Source organism: Centruroides vittatus, unplaced genomic scaffold (assembly GCF_030686945.1).
Source record: "Centruroides vittatus isolate TY-2023 unplaced genomic scaffold, ASM3068694v2 contig_1168, whole genome shotgun sequence".
In the NCBI taxonomy this organism is placed as follows: domain Eukaryota; kingdom Metazoa; phylum Arthropoda; class Arachnida; order Scorpiones; family Buthidae; genus Centruroides; species Centruroides vittatus.
The window spans coordinates 4,137,796-4,161,762 of record NW_027120749.1 but is presented as its reverse complement, the minus strand read 5'-3'; the positions used below and the strand labels follow the sequence as shown (position 1 = coordinate 4,161,762).

Sequence of the window (23,967 nt, the reverse complement as noted above, 5' to 3'; positions counted from 1 at the left end):
CCTTGATGTTTGTTTACTCATAATGTTCTGGATAATCATGGATTCTGGGTTGCACATAACGTATTTTTAAGGATAATTATCCTGTTCTGGATGTAATCTTCTCCGTGTTTTTGGACGGATATATATTTTTTGTTAAAGCTAAACGTCATTTTTGACAGAAGTATCTTAATTAGCTGCATCAAACCTAAGAATGACTTCTACCAAAAAATATTTGGGAGCCCAATGTTATTTATGTCCTATCAGAGAGAGTGAAACGAGTATTTTATCTGAGCAGCAACGAATGAGAGCGATGACACGTTATAGACTGCAGCAACACCTGTCGCATGCCTGTGTCAATCAAACTGAAGAAGACACAAGTCTCAACACTGATTAATCATAACTAATGCGAAACATAGCTATCGGTACATATTTATAGCGAGAATTAATGACAAGTAAAGCTAATGAGGTAACAAAACTTCGTGACATTCGCTAGAATGTTTATCCTGCTCGTTACTTAATATAGATAGTCTATACAGATGTACATCTCTGGTGATGACAGTTTACCGCATTTGTTTTTAGCCCGGTTAGTTATGCAACGACACAGAAGCTAAGATAGGATTCGAGCCATTTATTTCTTTTTCATGTAGCTTATATTCTACAGACTTGATAATTATAATTCACTTATATATTTATCAAAATAACGATGTTAACAATTTTAATTGAGCATAAACGTATCATCTCCATTTAAAAGCTCAAGTTTCTTATCTTTAGTAAAAAAAGTTGATTTGTTTTAAACTTAGAATCATTCTTTACAACATAAAATTAAGCTTATTTTAGGCCAGACTTTCATTTGTATATAGCCAAGAACATTTTATATAGATCTAGAATCATTGCTAGGAATATTCTATGTAAATCTGTTATCCTGCATCCTTAGGAACATTCTATGTAGATCTGATATCATCATGTAACCCTAGGAACAATCTACGTAGGTTTAATATTACCTTCCCCTATGAACACATACAGAAATGAAATCACTCTGTATCTTATATATGCTTAAAATATCCTAGAACACCGCTCAGCCGTCCAATTATTTATGTATACACATATAACTTATGTATGCATATATAATTGAATTTATATCCATTATAAATTCCTTCTCTGAAAACTTCAAAATAGTACAGAAAAAATATTTACACAAGTCAAGTTTGTCAAAGAAAAAACAAAGTAGACAAAGTACTTAAAAATAATTATCTAATTAAATAAGATATGTTTTAATTGGCATAACTTCTATAATTTGTTGATTTTGGAACATATTTAAACTATTTATTTGTCTCAGTTCCAAAAAAAAAGGCTTTTATTGTTCTTTTTAAAGAAATGAAAAACAAAAAGCCGCAGGCATTTAACTAGCATTTTTACAGTTGGGAAGAAATACTGATAATGAAAGGGCCTTCTAATAGATTTTCCCCCTGAAAAAAAGAAACAACTAGACTTAATAATGTTACGGTGGAAGATAAGAACTTCTGGTGTTACGTCAAATGATTTTTGTGCTTCGCTTACAAATTGCTCTCTTAAAATACTACTTTAATTAAATATATCAATAAAAATATATCGAAAACGTTATTTTTTTACGAATTTTGATGTAGATAAGACAGTTATTTATTTATGTAGATGATACATTGATTTAAACTCATCTAAATAAAGTAACGTTGTTAAAACTAGTTGCAACTTGATATTTTTTAACTAATTAATTCTATGTATGTTACGGAAGACAGAAGCTAATTTATAATTTTAAATGATCATTTTTAGAGTATTTTTAAAAATACACTAAGAATATACTAAGCTATATATGTACGAATGTATACATATATTTGAGAATAGTAGCATATACAGTAAATTAATGTTTGGAGACCATAAGAACTAGATTTTGATCTTTCTTAAATTGAAGTTAATTTTTTAAATATTTTACAGAAGCTAGAAGAAAGTTTACTGTATTAAAAGCTTATTACATGAAGTTTTAATAAGTACTTAATAACTTTTACAGTTACTATATCATATACAGTATTTATTTTTTTTTACTATAGTGGTATATGGATTGATGTTTTCTAAGCCATGAAAATTAGATATAATTTGAGTTTTTTTTAAATTTTAATCGTTTTTGTGTATTTTATAGGAGCGTAAAATGAATATACAGCATCCAGAAGTGCAGTTTCAAGGTTTTATAAAAGTACACATCTTTTCAATTCCCATATAAGTTATGTTTTTTTGAGAATAGTATCACATAGATCAACGTTTTCTAGACTATAAAAAGTACATAACAGAAAGGAAAAGATTAATATTAGAAAGTCAAAAGTTCTGAGATCCTTATCACTAGTTCCTATTGAAGCCATTTTGGACATAAGGCTCTTTTCAGAGGCCCTGTTATGTTGATTGATCTATAAGGCTTTCTTCCTACCTCACAAAGCCTGTGATTTCAAAGTAAATTTAGACAAAAACAAACTATCGAATTAATGTTTTTTCGCAGTTATAGAGTAGAAACTCTGTACTTTAATGAAGTTCAGCTGTCATTTTATGTCACAGAATGACAGCAGAGTGTGGTTTATATAGAAGAAATGCAACTGAAGTAGGTGACATTTTGATAACACCGAACTTCAGAGAACGAACTAAAATGCCGAATCGTATCTAATTACATAATATTAGGTCTGGCACTTAATGGAAGTGGAAAGAAAACCGATTCCTCGTAAAATAAATAGATTTATTATAAATCTTTCAGGTTAACGATGTTATTTATCATATAGAGATTAGATGCACAATAATATATATATCTTAAATCTAATGTTCTTTAACATTAATGTCATATACAATTGCGTACTATGTTTTAATGTAATTTATTAATTAGAAAGTCTTTTTTTGACGTAGAGAAATCTAATTTAGAAAAAAATACTTTGAAACTGTATCGGAAGCTTTAAATGTGAACTACCAATCTTAAAGATAGGACGATTTTAAAGCAAAATTAGAGCCTTAATTTAGCCTGCAAAAGTTATTTATAAATTTAAAAATGAGGATTATTTTCTATTAATAAAATGTATACAAGTTTTCTTCATTTAGATATTTTCAATATTAATAAATCATTGTTTAAAAAGCATCATTGAACTCAAATTACATCAAAAAACGCATTTTTCTTGACGCTATTTGTAAAATATTATATTAAAAAAATCTGATTTGCAGTTTATTAATGTAAATGTTATTTTGAGTTAATTTGCTATTATAATATAGGATAAAAAATATATAGGTCTAATATTTACTTATCGTTATTTATTCTAATTATAAATTCTAATTATTGAATAGATAAAATCTGAAATAATAATAAAATTAATAATTAACTTATTTTATAATAAATTTTAGCATTAATTAATTAAAAAAGTAACTAAATTATAGGATTCCGATATAAAATTTATCAAATTAAAAAAGATATAATAAAATATACCTTTCTGAGTAGGCTTATATAAATTACATTAATTATAATAAATAAATAAATAAATAATAATAATTAATATACTAATATTAATTAAATAATAGTTTTAAATATAGGCGTATATTTATAAAGAAAACTATTTAATTTTCTAAAGTTTATATGAAATATTTTAATTCGTGTTATCAATTTCTTATTAATCTATTATTAAATCAATAATAATTACTATCTAATTTTAATTAAGAAAATTATGTATAACAGATACTAAATTTAATATCATAATTAAATGAACTATCAACATTAAATTAATGCTTATACATTTTAATAATATTTATCTAATTTCCATTATTCTATTTTAGTCCAAACTAATGTAACATTCTCTTAATTTTAATTTGATTATTAATTAGAGTATTATTTCTTGAGTTAATTTATAGTAGAGTATTTAAATATTGTTTCTTAGTTCGAACTCATTTAAGTTTATTCTGTAATTAACTTTATTCATAACTGCATTTTTTTTAGACGATTTGTACAGTAAAGATTTAAAAATTTGATTTAATTTTATTTAAATAAACAAAAAGGCCTATAGATTTTTGTTTTTTTTTAGAATAATTTTAGCCTAATATAATATTTGATCTACATCAAATATTAGATGTTTAGAGGTGGCTGTTGTTGGAAGGTCACCATTATTGGAGGTTCGATAAGAAACAATGGAAGAGTTTGAAGAGATTTTCTGAAAGAGCTAAGAAATAATTAAATGATAGTGATAATGATGATAAACTTTATGAAAAACATAATTTCAAATCAGCTTATTATAAATAAACCTTAATAATTCACTATTTAAATTATCTTTTTGTTAGCATTTCGCATCGCATCTCAACTCTTTTAATTAATTTTCTCTTAAATATATTTTTTTAGTTCAATTTTTTATAAATAACTATTAAATGTAACTTGTTAAAGCGCGTTATTAAGCATGAAAAGGACTTAAGAACTTTCAATTTTTATAGACAAATAGATGTATATGTAAATAAGGAAGAAATATTCCATTAGTTATAGATTATTAATAAAAGACAATTTGTTATATAAATGAGGAAGCTTAATAATTTTAAAGATCAGAATAGGCCCAAGATCTCAGATTTAAAAAAAAAGCAGTCGTTCCAGGTCTTGTCTATAGAGAAATAAATGCTTGTTAGAACTGTTATTAATAGACTATCCCTCAATGGAATTTTTTCATTCGATTCGCTCCAACGAATTTACGATGGCTAAACACGTTTATCTAGGACTTATCCCGACGAGTTTGATTAAGTAGGTAGACTGTTGAATCTCAACAAATTATCACCCAGATGGCATATCATTTACGCTTCTGAAAGCTTTCTTTTTTTAACACTAACAATGATTCTCCTCCTCATTGCTTCATCATTTTGTATTGCTTTTCTCACGGGACATTAATTCCTTAAAGTTTAGGACTCTTCCGTTTATGTCCACTTCGTTTCGATCTTGGTGGTTCGCAATTTATGAGGTCTCCCGCAAAGACATCTGGTCTCCTCCGTGTCTATAAAAGAAACTCTTGTCTGCACTCTGCTCTAGCTTTCAATGTTCTTTTCATGTAAAGATACCTATCCGATATCCCATTAATAACATTCGACACTATTAACATAGCAAAGTTTAATTTAAGAAAAAGCTGTTTTTTTTTTTAGCAATTGAAATGTTTTCGTTTACAACTAAATACGAAATTTTTATAATATAAATTTATTTTAATATTTTTTAAAACATTTTAAATGTAATTTTATAACTTCTTCTACATTAAAATCTATATAATTTATGCTTATAGCAATGATAAAATCCTGTTGCAAAATTCGACTTTTCTTAAAAAATTGATAAATTAAAGCGTAAAAAATTGTAAAGTAGATGATAAAAGATAAAATTTACCGAGATTTAGAATAGATTTCTTGTTGCGAAGGGAAGCAGAGGATGAAAGATTTAATGTGTAAGGGAACTGTTTGCAAAACCAAACGGAAGCCACCACCAAAGCGTCATTAGAGCAATTAATAACTAGAAGAGGTTTTCCAATCACCTATGGCCTGCTAGTTACAACGGAATCATCCAATCAGCCGACATTAGTCTCCGTCCAAGCTCCGCCTCCGAGCAACAGGCCGCTGCAACTCGAGGGTGAAGTAACAGCACGTGCGTTCATTCCGCTCGTTAAGTGGAGAGATCATTTCGTCAAGCGACGTTCTCCGTTTCTACACTCTCAAAATGTTAAAGTGGCCCCATACTCGCTAACAAGACATCGGAATGGATTCGGATCTTAATCGTTTATCACCAGAAAAGTCGACGGAATCAAACCAGAAAGCGTCATCAAGTGGAGCCAAGTCTATATCATTTTCTGTAGCATCGCTTCTGGCAGGATCCAAGAATGCAAACGGTGATGCCGCTCCAGTAGATCTACCCACCTGAGATTTGCTACACCGACTCGATTTTCTGTAGAAGGACTTCTTCGTGCTGATCCACTCTTTCATTTAACCGGAGTTCCTCGTCCTACTCCAATTTTGGACGGGGTTAAACTGTCTTTGGCGCCACAGCAAAACATTGTGACTCCTGTCACGTGGACCTCGACGCATCTCGGCACTTCTGTTATGCCCTGGATGCAGCAACACACGCGTCCCATTTCTCCATCTTCACTTAATAGTAAGTTGGCATTTGTCGAAATTTTCTTATTTCAACCTATTAATTTCTGACAAACTAAACTTTATATAATATATACCCTACTTTATCTTCAACCATAACTATAAACCTATTGAGAAATCCATCATTGTAGACAAAAATTAACAAATTTCTAATTTTTTAACACTTCAACTGGCCTAAATTTCACGTTAAATCATAGGTAAAAAAAATATATATATATATATATATATAATAAGCCTTAGGAAAACGTATTTATCATAGAAATGACCCGTCAAGAAGATTAAAATGTCCGACATTCTTCAAGTTCAACATGAACCCGTTGAACCTGATGTCACTTGGTTAAGGACACATTCTAAGAATTGTGCTCCATTAATAAATTATAACTTTAAAAAATATTTTAAATTTAACCAACAATACAAAGGTAACTAAATCCCATTAACTAAAGGTACAAAATAGTGATAGGGGCCTATAAATTATAATTGCTAGCCTATAGGCAACTAAATAAATTACATAACTTACAGTTATTATTTAATTCACATAAAGTTATAAATAGGCCAAAAACTATATGCAAATTTTATTGTACCATTTGTCAGATTTAACATTTAATGATTTATGATAAAGATAAATTAAATTATTTCCAATTTATTGCATAATTTGAGTAGGCGAACAGACATTTAATAGGCCTATACTTAATTGTAATGTATCTGTTTTTAGATAATTACTGTACTATCAACTTAAATATATATATCATATATTAAATTTGATTATTTAGATATGTTAATGATACATTTTAATGGAAAAACTTCAAAATTCTATAAATATTAATAATTTTAATTCATGTTACATTTAAAAAATTATTTTATGCATGAAAATGGGTATGATAACGGTTAAGAAAGAAGCTAAATTAGATTAAAAACTAAAATTTTCTACATTTTTTTAAATAAATAAATGCGATATTTACTTAATTAGCATATTTTCTTTCTCATTTATTATTTAATTTAATTAGCCATAAAAACCTCTTAAAATCTTAATAAACACCCTCAGCTCTTTCACAAAATCATACAAATTCATACAAAGTTAAATATAAAAAACTAAATGAACAACAAATCAATCATTATGAAAATTAGTAAACATTTTAGTTAATTCTAAATGTTAAAAACTAAGAATTTCAATAGAAACTCTTTATTTGTGATTTAAAAATATATAAATACACATAAAGAAGAAGAATAAATCAATTTGATAACATTCAGATGGGGAATTGTAAAGACAAGCAGATGCATGACACAGTAGCTGACTTTATGAAAAAGGTGAAACTTAGTTTTTAGTGTCGTTCCAATTAGAAATTATAGAGGGTGAGCTTTGGAGTGTGAAAGGCGTGACTGAAGAGTGCAGATGTATGAGTATTGTGTGATGAATCTGTCAATTATTTTCATACAATTACAACTCGATTCGTGTCTTACACTAATGATTGATAGTAACAACTGCTTGTAACCTTCGTTAAAATTAACTGTGACGTTGACAGATGTTTCATCAATAAGTCTGAAACATGGCGTCTATATACAATCCACCAATTTTTTAAGTTAGTCAGAAAAAATCTTTTGTATCTCAAACTTGGTTCAATAAATCTTTAAATCACTTGAAAAACATATTTTTTGGTAATTAATAATTGTAAATTATGTCGAATAATAAATTTAAATTAAAATTTAAAAGTATAAACATGAAAATTATATTAAAAAACACAAGTTCTTGCTTGTTCAAATACAGGAATTAAAAACTAATTAGTAACCAATATTCTGTCTTTAAAAAGCTCTGTAGATTATTACAACATGAAAATTTATTTATAAATTCTTAATAATTCTTAGAAAAGATTATGAATTTTAATATTTTTAAATGCAAAAAGGTATATTAGACTTTATAACCGATTTGTCAGCGAATAATAAATACTGTATATAAATAAATATATTTTAATGTTAATTTTAAAATTTAATTTAATACTTTAGTCAATAATTCATATTTACGGCTTATAATTACATTTTGTTATTCTGTAGAGACAAATTAATAGAGCAGTATTCCATAATTAATATTTAACACGACTAAGAAGGGGTGAAGTAGTTTAAAGACCCACTTAATAAAATAATAATAATAATTTGTTAGATTAAACAATTAAAATTTGATAAATATGTTAAAAGGATATTAATAAGCCTATATTTTAGTGCGTTATATTAAACATGAAAGCATACATCATTAACCTTTATGGAACATCACTACATAGAAAAATAGGACTTTCATGTCAGTATCCGATATTAAACACAAGAGTATGTAATAATTACTAATATCAAATATTAGAAATATATTACCAGTCTATATGAACTTCAGAGCATATCAATCGTCTACACTAAACATTAATAGCTTAAATATAAGACATATAGTAAGAATAATAGTAGGGGGTAATATTAAATTGCTATTTAATTAATTAAAACTAGTAAGAGTAGTCGATATTGCATATTAGAAGCTCTATGACAGTCTAGCCATTTGGTGTAGAAGCTCTTAAAGGCCATCATCCAAGATCAATAGGTCTATTTCAAAGAAATTAAAACTTTTCTATTATCGGCAATGAAATCTTAGCAATAAAAATATCGTTTAAGCTTCTTATAGTCCAATTTCTAGGAAATTGATCGATAGTTAGATTTCTTATTTTATTTATATAATATAATGTTAATTTATTACTTTTTTAGATTTTATGTTATATTTAAAATAGCGTATTAGATTTAATTTTTTTAAAAATTAAAAAATTATGATAGATTTATTTATTTAACTAACATAAACTTTCCTACTTGATTATCTTTATTAGTAAAAACTTTCATAATTTCGAAAAAATTCAATTTTGACCTTTATTAAACTATATCAATGGTGTCTAAATTTTGAACGTGTAACACATACACGCGAGACAAAAGAAAACACTTAAAATATATATGTGTATGAAAGCAATTTATGTAATCTCTTTATTTCTAATTTAACTTTCAATTAATATTTATAATTTAACTTAATTTAGATTTATGAAAGTTAAGAGTAAGGAGATTTGCTTTGAATTACCGTAACCTCCAACTTGTCTAATCTCAATTGGAGGCCAACTAATCGCACATTACCTTAAATCATTTCGAATGATTAATAGGCTATTATCTTTGCTTCGTCATTCGAACAATTTATAATTTAATATTACATATATCTATTTTTTCAATGACATTTTCGACAATATTTAGTTGTTTATATGTTTCTTTCTCAACGAGGATATTCCGCATTTTAAGAGCTCTATATTACAAAATAATACAATTCACTAAAATTTTATGCAATAAATTTTGTATAATTCTTATTTTTAACATTAAAATGTAAATTTTCTTGAAATTAAATGAGCCAAGGACAACTCAGACCGCAGTTCTATTATAAATGAACCTACAGACAATTCCAAACTGCATCTTATAGAATAAAATTTTATCAATACTTTATTACTAAATAAAATTTAAAATTAGTTATTTAATTTTAAAATATTATTTAGAAACATTTATTTTATAAGCAGGCTTTCGTACGAAACTTATTTATTCTGATTTAAGATAAGCAGAATTTTAAATTTTTACGGCACTCAGCTCAATCGTAATTGTACTTAAAGTTTAGGTTTACTTCAAGCTTTTTCTTATTTTTATTTATAATTTAAGTAAATATTTATGTTTATTTAATTCATAAAATAACAAGTGCACATCAGAGGGTAATCGACGAATGTGTTTAACAATTAAAGGATTCATTTTGTACAGTTTTTAGCAGCGTATTTTTAAATTAAATGTTATAAATTAATGCAAGTAAGCATATCATTCATTCTTGTAATTATTGATCATAATAATCGTCGTTAAAGCAGACAAACATAAATATCCGAGTTCGACTGCAGGTTTAAATGTCTTTGATGTGATCAACCGAAGATCTTGAGAAGAATCGACATTGTTTAAACAAACTTTGTTCCAGATCAACAGCGTTTATGACAGACGCATATAAACTTATTTTTCACGTTTTATATAGAAGTTAAATAACTTTTAACAGGCTTACTCCTCATTAGGCTTTCTTCCATGATTATATTACCGCCAATACATTCTAATTTACAATTTAGAAATCATTAATTTATAATTATATAACTATGACAGGATTATTATTAATTTTTCAAGTGTTTCTATAGGAAGACAGCCAAATTTTATATCATGCAATGGATTGGTTTACACACAGTATAAAACATTATGGAGTAAAGGAAAATATTCATTAAATGAATGCAAAGTCATAAAAATTAACAAAAGCTGTAAAATAATCCATAAGTAAACTAAATGTTCATAAAAGAAAACGCATGGTTTGGATAGCAGAGTTATTCAATAACAGTTTATCATCATTACTTGTATTTATATTAAAGATAGCATCTCATTTGGTTCATACATCGCCCTTTAGCCTTAAGAACTGAGAGTTGTAAAAAGGAATGACCCTCGTTAAATAGCATGACTTCTCCAACAGGTTTCTTATATGGTTTCTACTCGGACATGAACAAATTTACAGTTTATGATGCCATTCTTTCTCTATGGAAAGTATTCTTGAAGATTCAATCATCACGACTTTTTACCTTACATCTTATACTATGAACTAAAACAATTTTCCGTCTTCAAAACTCTTTTTGTAATTATTATCATTAGTTTTTCTTTAATTTCCTATCACTATGCACTATTAATTTTTAATTTGGTATATTTTAAAAAAATAATTATTATTTTAATGTGCAAATTTTATAAATTTCATAAATTTCTGATTAAAGTTTTTCTATAAAATATACTTTTATAAAAAAAATAATTACTTAATTTTTAATAATAAAATTAATACTTTTATTCTTATCAACAAATAGAAAAAAGTATTTAAATATTTAAACAAAATATAAATCTTATTTAAATAAACGAATAATATAAAATATGTAATATAATATGTAAACTTTTCTATTTTAATTCCCCCCATTTATGCCTACAACAAGTCATATAATCATCTCTTCTATATCTTTTCCATTGTGTGTATATTGAAAATTTTTAATTTTACTTTAATAAATTCTTAAATATATAGCCTAATTATTGTTGTGACTTGTGTAAATTCGTAAATAAATTCCAATATTTACGAATTTATTAAAGTTTAAAAAAATAAAATGAAATTCTATTGAGCACCAACATATTTGTATCATTTTTAATTAGGAATTTTAATTAAAAAAATCTTTTAATATAATTATCAACAAATTTAATTAATTTATAAATAATTAAAATTTTTTAAAGCATTAAAAGACACTTTATTTATTTATTTATTTATTAAAAAGTTTAATGTTTTTTATTTAAAATTTAATTAAATAAAATTAAATTTCTATTAATTTGTGATTAGAAATAACAAAAGTTTTCCACTTCAAATAAATTATTATTTAAAATTGTAAAAGTAATTTCAGAATAAATTAAAATAATAAAAATATTAGCTTAAATGTGAACTTATTTGCAAATTTAAATGTTTATAAAAATATACGTTTTAATCCTATAAATTGAAAGCGCGCTACGGCCTATAATATTTATAGGCCGAACTTTTAATTTATGGCACTGGTTTAATCTTAAATCAATATAAATCGATATAGATAAAATTTAATTAAATTTAATGAATAAAATTTACATATATCTTTACAAATATTTAAGTTTTAACGCGGTTTATAAGGCCTGTCTTTAGAATTAATTCGTATAGGCCTACGTTTCGATTTACAGCTTTCAACGCATTAAACACCGAAATTTAAATATAATTTATTTAATTGATGCTAATTAAAAATATTGTTATAAATAATATAAATTAAAACATAGCATTTACGTATATTCATTAATTACGAATGCAACATTCTAGGCCTATTATATGAACCAGTGCGAAAGAAAAAGACATTTAAGTTTGTTCATATATTTTAAAGATAATGAATTCATAATTTGTTGTTTGAAATTTACCTTTTTTAACGAAAATATTTATTACTTTAATATTTTTAATGCAAATATTTAAAAAATTCTACAATATTTACAAAATGCCCATTGATATAGGCTATACATTGGATGCCATTGATAAAACCATTGAACGGTATGATCAATCATATTATGACTCATTGATATTATGATTGAATATGATTTCATTCATAATATTTATATAATGTAGCTTTTTTCGTTAGATTATTTTATAATATTTTATAATTCATCCGCGATTACTGTAGCTTATATAGTTACCATTTTCTTAAGCTGTAGGCTTCAATTCTCATGAGTTCATTTTTATATTTTGGTTACTAAATATGTCATCACTGATGAATCTACACATTAAATTAGCTAAAATATCTAATAATTTATTAATTCGTAACTTTCCTTATGAGTCTACATCGTTTTTCCAATGTATCAATTTTTATTATGCTACAAAATCCAGTCTTTATGTATTCGATTATAAGTTACCATTAGTTATCAAGTTTTAGGCCTACATAAAATTATAATAACCAAAAAAACTATTTAGTTTCGCTATTTCGACTTTGAAATTGGCACTAAATCGAGTGCGGCGCTAAACTAAAGTTTCTTAACGAATAAAAAATGTTATAGTAATTCAATACGTATAGTGAGGTTACATACGAGTTTGAGAGTTTGAAAGTTACTGTACATGATTTGATAAGTGCATTACAAAATCGTACATTTAATAATTTAGATACTGAAAGGTTCTGTATTTAATATTTATAGGGAAAATCTGTTCGCGAGTAACTCATTAGCGCTTTACAAAGGTAGAGCTATTCATAAAGGTGCTTTTTCGAAATTTAACTGTATATTTATGAATTTTTAATGTTTTGTATCTTGGTTTTGCATAGTTATAATTATTATTTTATATATTTTTAAAGCCCAAATCATCTCGTACTTCTTAAAAAATCTAATTTTAATATAATAATAATAATAATTTGATTTTCTTTATGAAAATTAAGAAAAAAATCTGATTCGTACTTCTTAAATAGCTTTCGCTAGAACTGAAAATAACTTTTTTAAATGGAAACATAAACGAAAAATTTATTAATCTACATTTAATCAAAGAGATACATAGAATAAGAATTGTACTCGGTTTCAATAAATTTTTCCTGCGAATTTCAATTGAAGCAAAGGAAAAGATTGACATATGATCGTCTCTTCTATAGATAACTCAAGACCGGAAGAAGCCTAATTTTTCCCAAGATTATGATCCGAGGGTTCTAAAATGGGTGAAAACCCCTCTAGAGTAAAGGAAAGAGGCCTATGTATACATCCATACGACATAAGAAGATACAAATGTTATTCTTTATTGGTTTAGATCCGAAACGTAACCAAAGTATTTTATATATATAATTCTTTCTTACAAACCATCAAACAAAATGCATCCAATTACTTTGAAGATTCATCAAAGCGTAGTATTAAACATTTCTCAGAATAAAGTCGAGCTCAACCACTTAACGTAATCGGATTCGTGTGCACTAAAATCATGTTTATTTTGTGAAAATAGTCACGTAAAATAATCGATAAATGGACGAGTGATAACTACGTGTTTATATTTGGTGGTGAGGGTTTTTATAGTCGTTTCCACCGTGATTGCCCTAGGATTGAAACCACTCAGCTGAAAGCGCTATTGACATAAAATTTGTTTGTGTTGAATGGAACTTAACAATATCTTCAAAATCGTTTCAATACATCAACTAAGCCTTTTTTTTAAGGTATAAAACGATAATTGTGTTTGTTGCAAACAGTCAAAACAGTATGTAACGTGTCCGACTACTAATTTAGTCCATCAGTGATCTTTAGGTTAGTGCGCAAAGCAACAGGCATTTCGAATTAGGAGTAAGATTAGCATGAACGGGAGTGTGAAAGGCGAAACGACCTCATACTTCTGTTAGCAAAGCCTAATTGACTAGCTATTCCAACTGTTCTTGCGAGACGTCCTCCGAAACAAGAACAAGACAGCGTGACGAAATGACGTCAACTACTACACCTGTCACCAAAATACTCGTGACAGAAAGCGTCACGTTTACTGTCACTTCATTTCTACTTGAAGTAAACTTGGAGATCTCCCAGAATTGCGTAACATTACTTATTCGTAATTTTTGCCCCGTTTCACTTCCGAGAAAATATCTATAAAGTTGGAAATATTGCTATTATGTTTATAATTTCTTTTAAAAATTAAAATCTTATTAGAATAATGATTTAAAACATAATATTTAAAAGGAAAATACGCAAAAGATAAACGAATCTCTTTCATATGCTCCGTAACTTTGCAATAGACTAGGATTAAAACTCGTTACAACTACTGGCAAGATAGATGAAATTTAATAAATTAAGGACCTAAAAAAAGACTTCAAATATTAAGCATTGGAAAGTTTTCTTCATATTCTGGAGTTGGTTAAGTTGAGTAAAGGGAACAGAGTGTAGGAAGATCTATTTCTGTGAAGCATTGTATCAGAGCCAAAGTGTCAATCAGAGAACCGCATGTTCAGATCAGCTGCACCCAATCAAGGCAAACAATAGTAAAGTCATGTTGCTTACATGTTGCACTTCCTTTCTCAAAGAACACCGAAAGGTACGAAAAAAATAAAGTTATATTTTTATCATAATATGCTCGGTTCCTAATTGACCGAAATAGATACATCATAACGTGCTCCAGATTCTAGAGTTCTCTTCAAATCAATCTTTTTCTAAAGGGACTGTTATGTAGTCTTAGCAACAACTTTAAATATCAAACTTATTATATATTTATATCAGCTAGAATCTTTAAATTTACTAAAATTCTGCCAAATTTCAAGCTTTTTTCCACGAACTTGCATGAGCTTATCTCGTTTTTCAATAGAAAAAGGATAAAAATATATTTTATATATTCTTTCTGGGTTTTTTAATTTATTTATTGTTTGTTTTTAAATAAATTAATACCATATGTTTAGTATTATTTTAGTCTTTAACAGTTCAAGAGAGCTTAGGCCTATCAGTTACTCAACAAAACATCACAAAAGCCTGTTTTAAATAAAATATTAAACAATAGATAAATTATGATAAAAATTCGTATTTAAACAAACTATACTTTAATAAATCAATTTATAAAATTTCTTCATTACTCAAGATTATCAACATTTCTTCATTCTCGATAACTTAGCGTGCTATTTTGTTGAGAGGAATCATGTTATAGTCTTCTGTATATATAATCTTTAAAATGTATAAATATATATAAATTATTTATAATATCGGGAAAAACCAGAATTAATATTTGAAAAGGCCATAAAAAGTAGAAATTTAATAGAAAAAAAATCCAAATAAGTCAAAATTTTATGCTTATGTTTAAGTTTTAAGTTAGACTTTTTCGATTCCTAGATTAACTAACTCTTTAATTGATTATTTGTAATTTGAGGATAAAAATAAAATAAAGTTTTCTGATAATTTTTGGAAAATTATTTAAACAACAAAAGTAATCTCGAAAATAAACGAATATATTAATATTTTATTTAATATAATAGAATTATTAACGTTTTCATCCTGTAAAATTCTTCTAACTTGCATCTCTCTCTCTGTTTTGGAAAACTTATCTAAATACATTAAAAAAGCACAGTTAACTTTAATTAGAGCAGAGTTAACTTTAGTAAGCAAACTTTAATTGTCGATTAAAGTTTGTTTTAAATAGATTTTTCAACCATATCGGCGTAAGATGTATCATTATAGGTCTAAGTAACTTTTGTTTATAAAAATTTAACGCTCCTAGTTTATTACTGATATACAGGCCTAGATATATTTAAATTTTTATATATTTTAAAATATAATTTCGTCTATGTAACATAATTTAAATAAACTTATAGGCCTATATTTGAATTGGATCTAGATTGGTCGCAGTTATGATCTATGTTAATTAAACATTATCCTTTAGTTAAATGTAATTAGTAGTAGTACATATAGTAATACATATTCAAATAAAATAAAAAATTAGTTTTTTTTGTTAGTTATAACTTTAACGAATCTTATTTAAGGCTACATGTAAGCTAGTTTATGGATTACGATATGCACTCGTAAGCATAAAATAGGCTAAGATAAATATTGAATTGTAATAAATACGTTATTCTTAAATCAAACTAAACAGATCATCTATAGATTTATATATATAAAGGCTATATATAAACCTATAGAGCAAAATAAAATGATGTTAATTTAACTCTAGGCCTACGAATTCTTTTGTTTTCAATACATTTTATTAAAAAAAATTAAAATAAGACATTTAAATAATATTTTTTTAATGGCTTTAAAACACTCAAGAATTTAAACGAAATGATCAAAGTTAAAATCTCGAATTAAATTTTGTTATAATTCTGGAAATGACCAAAACTTTAATGATTCAGAGTAAATATATTCATTATACTGTATAAATATATATTTTAAATTTAAATATTTACTGTATTATTCTAAAGTCGACTTGTTAAATCTTTAGACTGCATCATTCTTTAAATAAATAACTCAATTATAAATTTTAAAAATAAATAATAAATTAATTAACCGAAGTCAATGTATTTCACTTAACATATTCAAATGGTATTTTTCAAACTAAATATTCCAGAAGTATATTTAATAATTAAGACCTTGCGCCCGTCTTCTCGATATAAAACAGTTCAATAACATCAAATTTAACACCTGACACGCTCCAAATTATCCCCATTCGTTTTAGAATCCATTTATAGTTAGATAGAAGGCAATTTTTTGAATTTTGTACTTATCTCACCGAGTAGAACCCACGCATTTTTCTATACAGGTTTCACAGTTTTACCTATACAAGCAAAGATAATCTAAGGTGGTCCAAAATGCGATAACACTTTCATTTAGAAAGAGATACATATTAAATTAAATAAAAGACGTTTCCATTTGATAATTTTAAGAATCCAAATATGGTCAAGTTGCGGTACAGAAAGCCAAATCCAATTAAGCCAAACATTTCTTGGTAGAAGGGAGATTAACGATTAGAACCGCCTACTGCTTTATAAGATCGCTTCAAATAATAGCTTACGAGAGCGTGACTAAGCAATCACTGACAGGATAGCTAATTGCTAATCTGTTTTGACAGTTTAGAAAGACGACGTATACTCATTTCGATCCTAATTTACTAATTATGTATAACTCTGGTAGTAGGAGTGCTCCTCATTCGTCTCTCTTCTTCCCCCTTTTTAAATAAATACTTTTTAGTAGGCATTTAAAATCTTAAATAGATAAAAAGAACGTATACTTTTCTCTTCGTAGTAATGATAATTAACACTATAATTAATCACTTAAATTATTAATCACGTTCTGTATGTGTATACAGAACACAGAAATTGGTTAAGAAGTTAAATCATTAAAACAAAAATAATTATTTAAACTCATATAAAATATATTTTATGCTTAATTTTTCTCGTTAAATATATATTTTTTCATGATATAGGCTTTTGAATAATTTAATAGGGCCTATGTATACTCTAGAATGTGGGCTAACTGGTTTAATATTAATCAAGTTAAAACTTCTTCATTTAATTACAATAATAAATATTGGAATTTTTTCTTAATTAGCTTCCAAAAATTAATTTTGTTTAGTAAGAACTTCGTCGTATTTTGGGCTTATCTAGCCTAAAATAATCGTGAAAAAATACAGTTTATACAGCCTATAAACTAAATGAATGTCTATACTATGTATTTTATAATCACTTCAAATTGCTGATTTTTTAAAATAAATAATTAGTAATTAAACCGTAAACTACGAAAACAATTAAGGTGCAGACAGAATTGTTTCACTCTGGATGGGATCGAAAACGATGGCCTTCAATAAGTTCTAATTATTCAGTACGCGAGATATTTTAAATATAGGCTACATTTACATGGTGTAGTAAATTGTAATTAAGTATATGATTAAAATTAATTTATATAAACAACTACAAAATTAACTGATTATGATCGAAATATAAAAACACAATTAACATAATTATCTAGCCACTAAATGATTAACGGACTTCTACGTCTGCCATTAAAATACAGAAACGTAAACTTAAATAACATTATTTACATAATGATGACTTACCATTAGCTTTTTTGGCAGTTTAATTAATAATAATCTTCGATCTTAAATGTAAGAGTGGATAGTTAATAGAAATCTATTCTGTTGTTTAAGAGTAAAATAACGAGTTACGACATTATTAAATAAGGATCTAATTCAGTTCAAACATTTATTTATTTAAAAAAAAGAGTAGAATTTAAAACAATAAATTAATTAATTTCTACTTTCTCCATCGATTGTAAGATAGAACACGAACATTGGCTATTCTTATTAAGGATTGATTAGCTTTAAAAAATGCTATATAAGTTTATCATTACTTTTTGTATAAAACATAATAATTCGTAGGTACATAAACGAATAAATTTATTTTAAAACAAATTCGTGTTTCCGAGACAACAACAGTATATTTTAAAACAAACAACAACATAATTTTTTACTTATTTCTTCTCTAACAAAACACACAATCAATAAAAACTTTATATTTTAAGCTAACAAAATAAAGTATGCATTTAATAATAATTTCTAGTTAATATGTAATATTCTTCGAAATTTTATTTACTTATTTATTGATGAATTTTGTAAACGAGGATATTTTATTTGCTTTTATTCGTCGATGCAAAGATCGGATCGACTCCATTACCGCGCCTACGACTAAACAGATTAAAATGTCGACTTCAATCAATAATTACGATTTCGTTATTTGCATTGGGTAGAATTTAGATAAATTGTTTGCACATCCAAACGATTAATGGCAATCACAAAACAGTTCTCAGTCAACTCCAGCTTTTTACATAATTGTTATCTTCCTGTATAAATTCCCTTCTACACGCTAACGTACGTGATGACTATTACGAACTGTGATTTTATTTCCTAAGCTTTTTCCAATATTAAATCCCCCACTTTACAATTATTAATGTATTTACTCCGTTGTAATTATTGTTAATGTATTTACTTCGGAGTGATCATTGTTAATGTGAAATATTTTTAATCATATTACTAGTTGTAACGTCACGTGAATGGTGTTTTGTCCAGAACAAAATGCTTTTTTTATTTTTATTTTATTTACTTAAATCGTGTATTTTTTTAATTTTTAGAATCGATGGAACCTCCTAAATTACCGGCAATGAAGTGCCAACTGAGACGTCACAAGAGCAATAGGAAACCTCGAACGCCTTTCACAACTCAACAACTTCTAGCGTTGGAACGAAAGTTTCGCACGAAACAATACTTATCAATTGCCGAAAGAGCCGAATTTTCGAGTTCACTAAATTTAACCGAAACCCAAGTTAAAATATGGTTTCAAAATAGAAGAGCCAAAGAGAAAAGATTAAAAGAAGCCGAATTGGAGAAGTTACGAATGGCTGCAAGGCCCATATTACCGAACAGTTTAGGATTAGGATTAGCGGGTGTTAATCCTTTTTTACCAATTGCAGCCACTAGCATGCATCACGAATTTTCTACGTATCCACGACCTCTACTGATGTCACCATACGCACCTATATGCAGTCAGGCTTCTTCTTCTGAAGAATTAACAGTGTAATCGATACACTGCAGTAAGTAAATCATGTATTAAATTATTACACATCCCATCTTATAATTGAAATTTACACGCGTTTATTTCAATTTAACGTATATAAACTTAGAAGACGTATTGAAAACTACAAATTTAGTTACAAAAATTAAGATTTTTATTTTAAACAATTCATATATTTTGATGGGAAAATGTAAAAAAAACCTTTCATCGATCTGCGCTTAGAATTTTAATAGGCACATACTAAGAAAGAGCGCGAATAATAAAGAAAGAATGCAAAATTTCGTTACAAATCATGCTCTTACTAATTACTCCTCTCACATTCAAACAAGCCGCCTTTATCTTATAAATGCAGTTAATACGACAAACACGAAGTCGATTATAGAAGAAGAGGATTTAAAATAAAAAAAATTTTGTAGCCAGCAAAGAGAGACGTCTACAAAGAAAGGTAGTTTGGCAACTCTAAGAATTAATTCTATTCGTTTGTCATAATTTACTGCCTTCTCTAAGTATTGTAGACACGATATAGATGTAAAACATTATTTTATTCTGCCATGCACAGTGTATAAAACGTTTCCAATGTTTTTCTATAGCAGCCATTTCGTAATATAACCGTTTGAATTACTAAGCATTGTTCTGGTTGATCTGCTTGCATTCCACTTCTTTACGATTCGTTATCACGATAATCACCAATGACTAAACTTTAAAAAAAATATAATAATAATAATAATAATAAATAATATCGAATGTTAAATTAATTATTAAAAATTCCCGATTTATTCGATCAATTTTTAGTAATTTTTCTTACGCTATATTAAATTTAATTTAGTATTTTGAAGAGAGAGGAAAAAAAATAAAATAAAATAAAATTAGAAACAAGATTAAATCCTTTATATTATTTTAATTATTAAAGGTTATTTTCTGATGACTTTTATAAGAATTAGAATTGTGTACAGGTGACATTTTTTAGTCACAAAGGATGAAAACTTCTACGCCGTTATTTGTATATATATATATATAAACTGTTTGAATTTTAATAGCATAATTGGTACTTAATAAACTATAGATGAGTAGTCTGTAATTATGTATATTATATTTCGAGCACAAAATTTCTTAAATTTTTTTTTTATTTATTTTCATTTTTTCAGGGAATATTTTGAAAATTAATAAGTCTACATGACTTAATAACAATGTTTTAATATGTTATAAAGCTGGATGAAGATCTACGAGCATGTTTTTTTTTTTGTGTACGTGTGTAAATATATCTACAAATTTTGAAGGAAAAACTTGTAAAATGGCAAACTTTTTGGATGCCTTGGGCATCTGACATTCATTAAAGGTTAATGGAATATAAATATGTTTTAATTACCGTAAAATAACGTTCATTTGTAAGGCGCTTACTTAATTAGTGACACCTGTCTGATGCTGTCGATACAAAGGCAGCTGTCGATTTTACAGATAACACACTTGATGATGTGTAAATCTCTGAAGATACAACGGATAAATCTGTTGTATTCATGTTCCTAATTCATGTTAATTATCAGTCAGATCCTAAAAATTCTTTGAGCAAAAGCCTAAAAGCATTAATTTAACAAAGAAAATGTTAAATAATTACAAAATTTAAAAAAAAAATTATTTTAAGCACACAACTTAAAATATGTTTATATTAATTGCACTAAAATAAAATAAAAAAGAAAAAAAATTATAACATTTTGCTGTAACAGAATTTGTTTTTATTGACAATAAAATATATACAATTTTTTTTATAATAATTATATCCCAATGATAATATATGACGTGATAATACATTCATAATATTCTGGACATATCAAAATAATTTCTTTGGTCCAAATAAATTTACAAAATTAGACGGAAGAAGGAAGATAAATTTATTGAAAAAAATCTATGAAGACAATAAAATATCTTTAAAACAAAAATAATTTTTGATGAATTATTGATAATTGCACAGCATTTACAATTTAAAAAAGAATTATGAAATTATATATATTATAGCAAACTATCTAAATATATCAAAATAATTTTTGATTTCTTCTATACAAATTAATAAAAATTAAATCCTTAAACAACTTTATGAAAATTGTACTGATTTATGTAAGTGGTATTCATGGCACATTTCTTTTTTAATAAGATTTTTTATATTTAAATCAACAATGTCCAAATATAAAAATTCAAAAAATTTATAAAATATAGAAATTTATTTTATAAAAGTAATAACAGCATATATTAATTGAAATATATACTTATACAAATTCCTTTCTTCTCAAAATACTGAAAATGAAAGTGGAATGATCAAATTTGGTCCCTAAATTTGGATATTGTTCATTTAAACTATATTATAACAATATTTGAATAAAATGCAAATTAATTACATTCTTTAAAAAAAGCATTAATAAATAATTAAGTATAGATCAAGTCATTTTGAATTTCAGAATTCTGTCCAAGAATTCTGTACAATTGACAATATATATATATTAAAAAATTTCCTTTGTATTTTAATTAAAAAAAATCACAACAGATAGAAAATGTTGCACAGTTACAATGCAGCATTAATATTAAAATATTTTTCCATAATAATTTACATAAAATATCAATCACTTTCTAATGACTAGACAGATTTAAATAAAAAGTTTAAAATAGAAATCATAGAAAATGTTAAAAATTAAATTGCACTGGAATAATTAAATGAGTTTAGATGAAAACCGAATAACATTACAATGAAATTTTCTCTGATGATATTTTAAAACAAGCTGACCAAAATATATGAATACTTTGAGAAAGAAGGTATCTTATTCTAAATAAAAATGCAAATTATATCACTATTATTTGACTATCTGAAGTATAGAAAAACTGACATTATAACAAATTGTTGTTGCACATTTTTCGATATAACATATCAAATTAATTTAAATTTGCTTTGTATAATGCACAGTTTCTTAAATATCTGTGTATATGTATATATATATATATATATTTTTAGCAAAATCTAAAAATTAGATAAGCACATATGACAGTGAATTAAATTCTATACAAGACATAAAAGCATAAAATACGTAAATGAAAATCTGCACGTCAAAAAAGTTATGCTTCTAAAACAAAGAATGAGATCATATTTTAAGATGCATTATGCTACAGAAGGAAAATGTAACATATAATTTTATCAAAAAAGATATAAAAACAATAAAAGCTACATAGATAATACAAAGAATTATTGACCTTAATTGATCTCATATTTGTAGATCATAATTTTATGAAAACAATTTAATTGAGAATAGCAATGAATTTAAGAATTTAATTACTGTATTGTACTTTTAAATTACATAGTTCATGGAAATGTATATTCTATTTTATATAAACAGGAAATGTCAAAGAGTTGAAATATGAAAACTGGTTTTTACGTTATTTATTCAACTATTACGAATCATTAAAAGGCACTTAATTGTAAATTTCTATATATCAACTTTCTATCATTTCAGAATGATGAGGTTTTTTTGGTAATTCTGGAGGACTTTCTAAACAATCAGTTTGTGGCCTATAAGGTTTCTTTGGTACCAATGTAGATGCACAATCTTTTACAGGTAGAGGAGGAGGAGGCTGAAATGAAAAAAATTATTAAATTTTCTTATTTTAATTTTTTTGGTAAATTAGCAATGTGCAAACATACTTTATGTTTAACTCGATTAGGTAGTGTCATAGAACTCTTTCTTGTATTACTATATGACATATCATCAGTTAAATTTGTATAATCAGCATAAGCTTGTTTCTGAGGCAATGGTGGTGGCTTATCATCTGTATTATTAGGAGTAGAAGTGACTGGTGAAAATAGTCGTGGAGTGGAGGGAGTTGATGGTACTGATCCTGAAAGAATTAACAATAATTTTAAAGATTTTGAAATTTAATATAAAATTTATTAAATTAATGTAAGAAAATCACCATAATTAAAACTCTGTCTAGTAGGAGAAGGTGTTGGTATTTGCTTAAAATGACCACTAGAAGGCCTACTTTGTCGTTTTTCAACTTCCGAACGTAAAGGACGATGAGGAGTGAGCTGAATCAAAAAGTAATAAAATAAATAAATAAAATAATTGAACTAAAAATTAATTACTACATTTGCTAAAAATCAAATTATATTTTAAATACTCATTTTATTATTTAAATTATATTCTAATTTAAA

The 23,967-nt window shown here is 26.2% G+C and overlaps 2 protein-coding genes across 6 annotated transcripts in view; one reads left to right on the top strand and one right to left on the bottom strand.

Moving 5' to 3' along the window:
* Positions 1–21,395, top strand: LOC136981355 (homeobox protein MSX-2-like). 5 transcript variants are annotated; one of them, XM_067277683.1, is made up of 4 exons: positions 1–445; positions 5,414–6,133; positions 19,339–19,797; positions 20,924–21,395. In XM_067277683.1, the coding sequence occupies exons 2-3, from the start codon at positions 6,082–6,084 to the stop codon at positions 19,782–19,784; spliced, it is 498 nt and encodes a 165-aa protein (XP_067133784.1). In that variant the 5' UTR covers positions 1–445; positions 5,414–6,081; the 3' UTR covers positions 19,785–19,797; positions 20,924–21,395. The 5 variants fall into 5 exon arrangements, with proteins under 5 accessions (XP_067133784.1, XP_067133790.1, XP_067133801.1 ...); XM_067277689.1 differs by lacking the exon at positions 5,414–6,133; XM_067277700.1 differs by lacking the exons at positions 1–445; positions 5,414–6,133 and adding an exon at positions 3,186–3,213.
* Positions 21,396–21,485: 90 nt separating this feature from the next.
* The window catches only part of LOC136982294 (dedicator of cytokinesis protein 1-like), a 55,124-nt gene continuing 52,642 nt past the window's right edge, over positions 21,486–23,967 (bottom strand). The window contains exons 29-31 of the mRNA XM_067278774.1: positions 23,727–23,841; positions 23,458–23,651; positions 21,486–23,387 (exon numbers count right to left, since the gene is read on the bottom strand). Coding sequence (XP_067134875.1) covers positions 23,250–23,387; positions 23,458–23,651; positions 23,727–23,841 — 447 coding nt within the window. The 3' untranslated portion in view covers positions 21,486–23,249. The remainder of the gene's footprint in view (positions 23,388–23,457; positions 23,652–23,726; positions 23,842–23,967) is intronic.

Excerpts from the sequence above, each read along its gene's own strand:
- LOC136981355 (XM_067277683.1), top strand. The coding sequence starts at position 6,082 with ATGCCCTGGATGCAGCAACACACGCGTCCCATTTCTCCATCTTCACTT. Across the intron at positions 6,134-19,338 it reads TTCTCCATCTTCACTTAATA|AATCGATGGAACCTCCTAAA; the intron begins GTAAGTTGGCAT and ends TTTAATTTTTAG.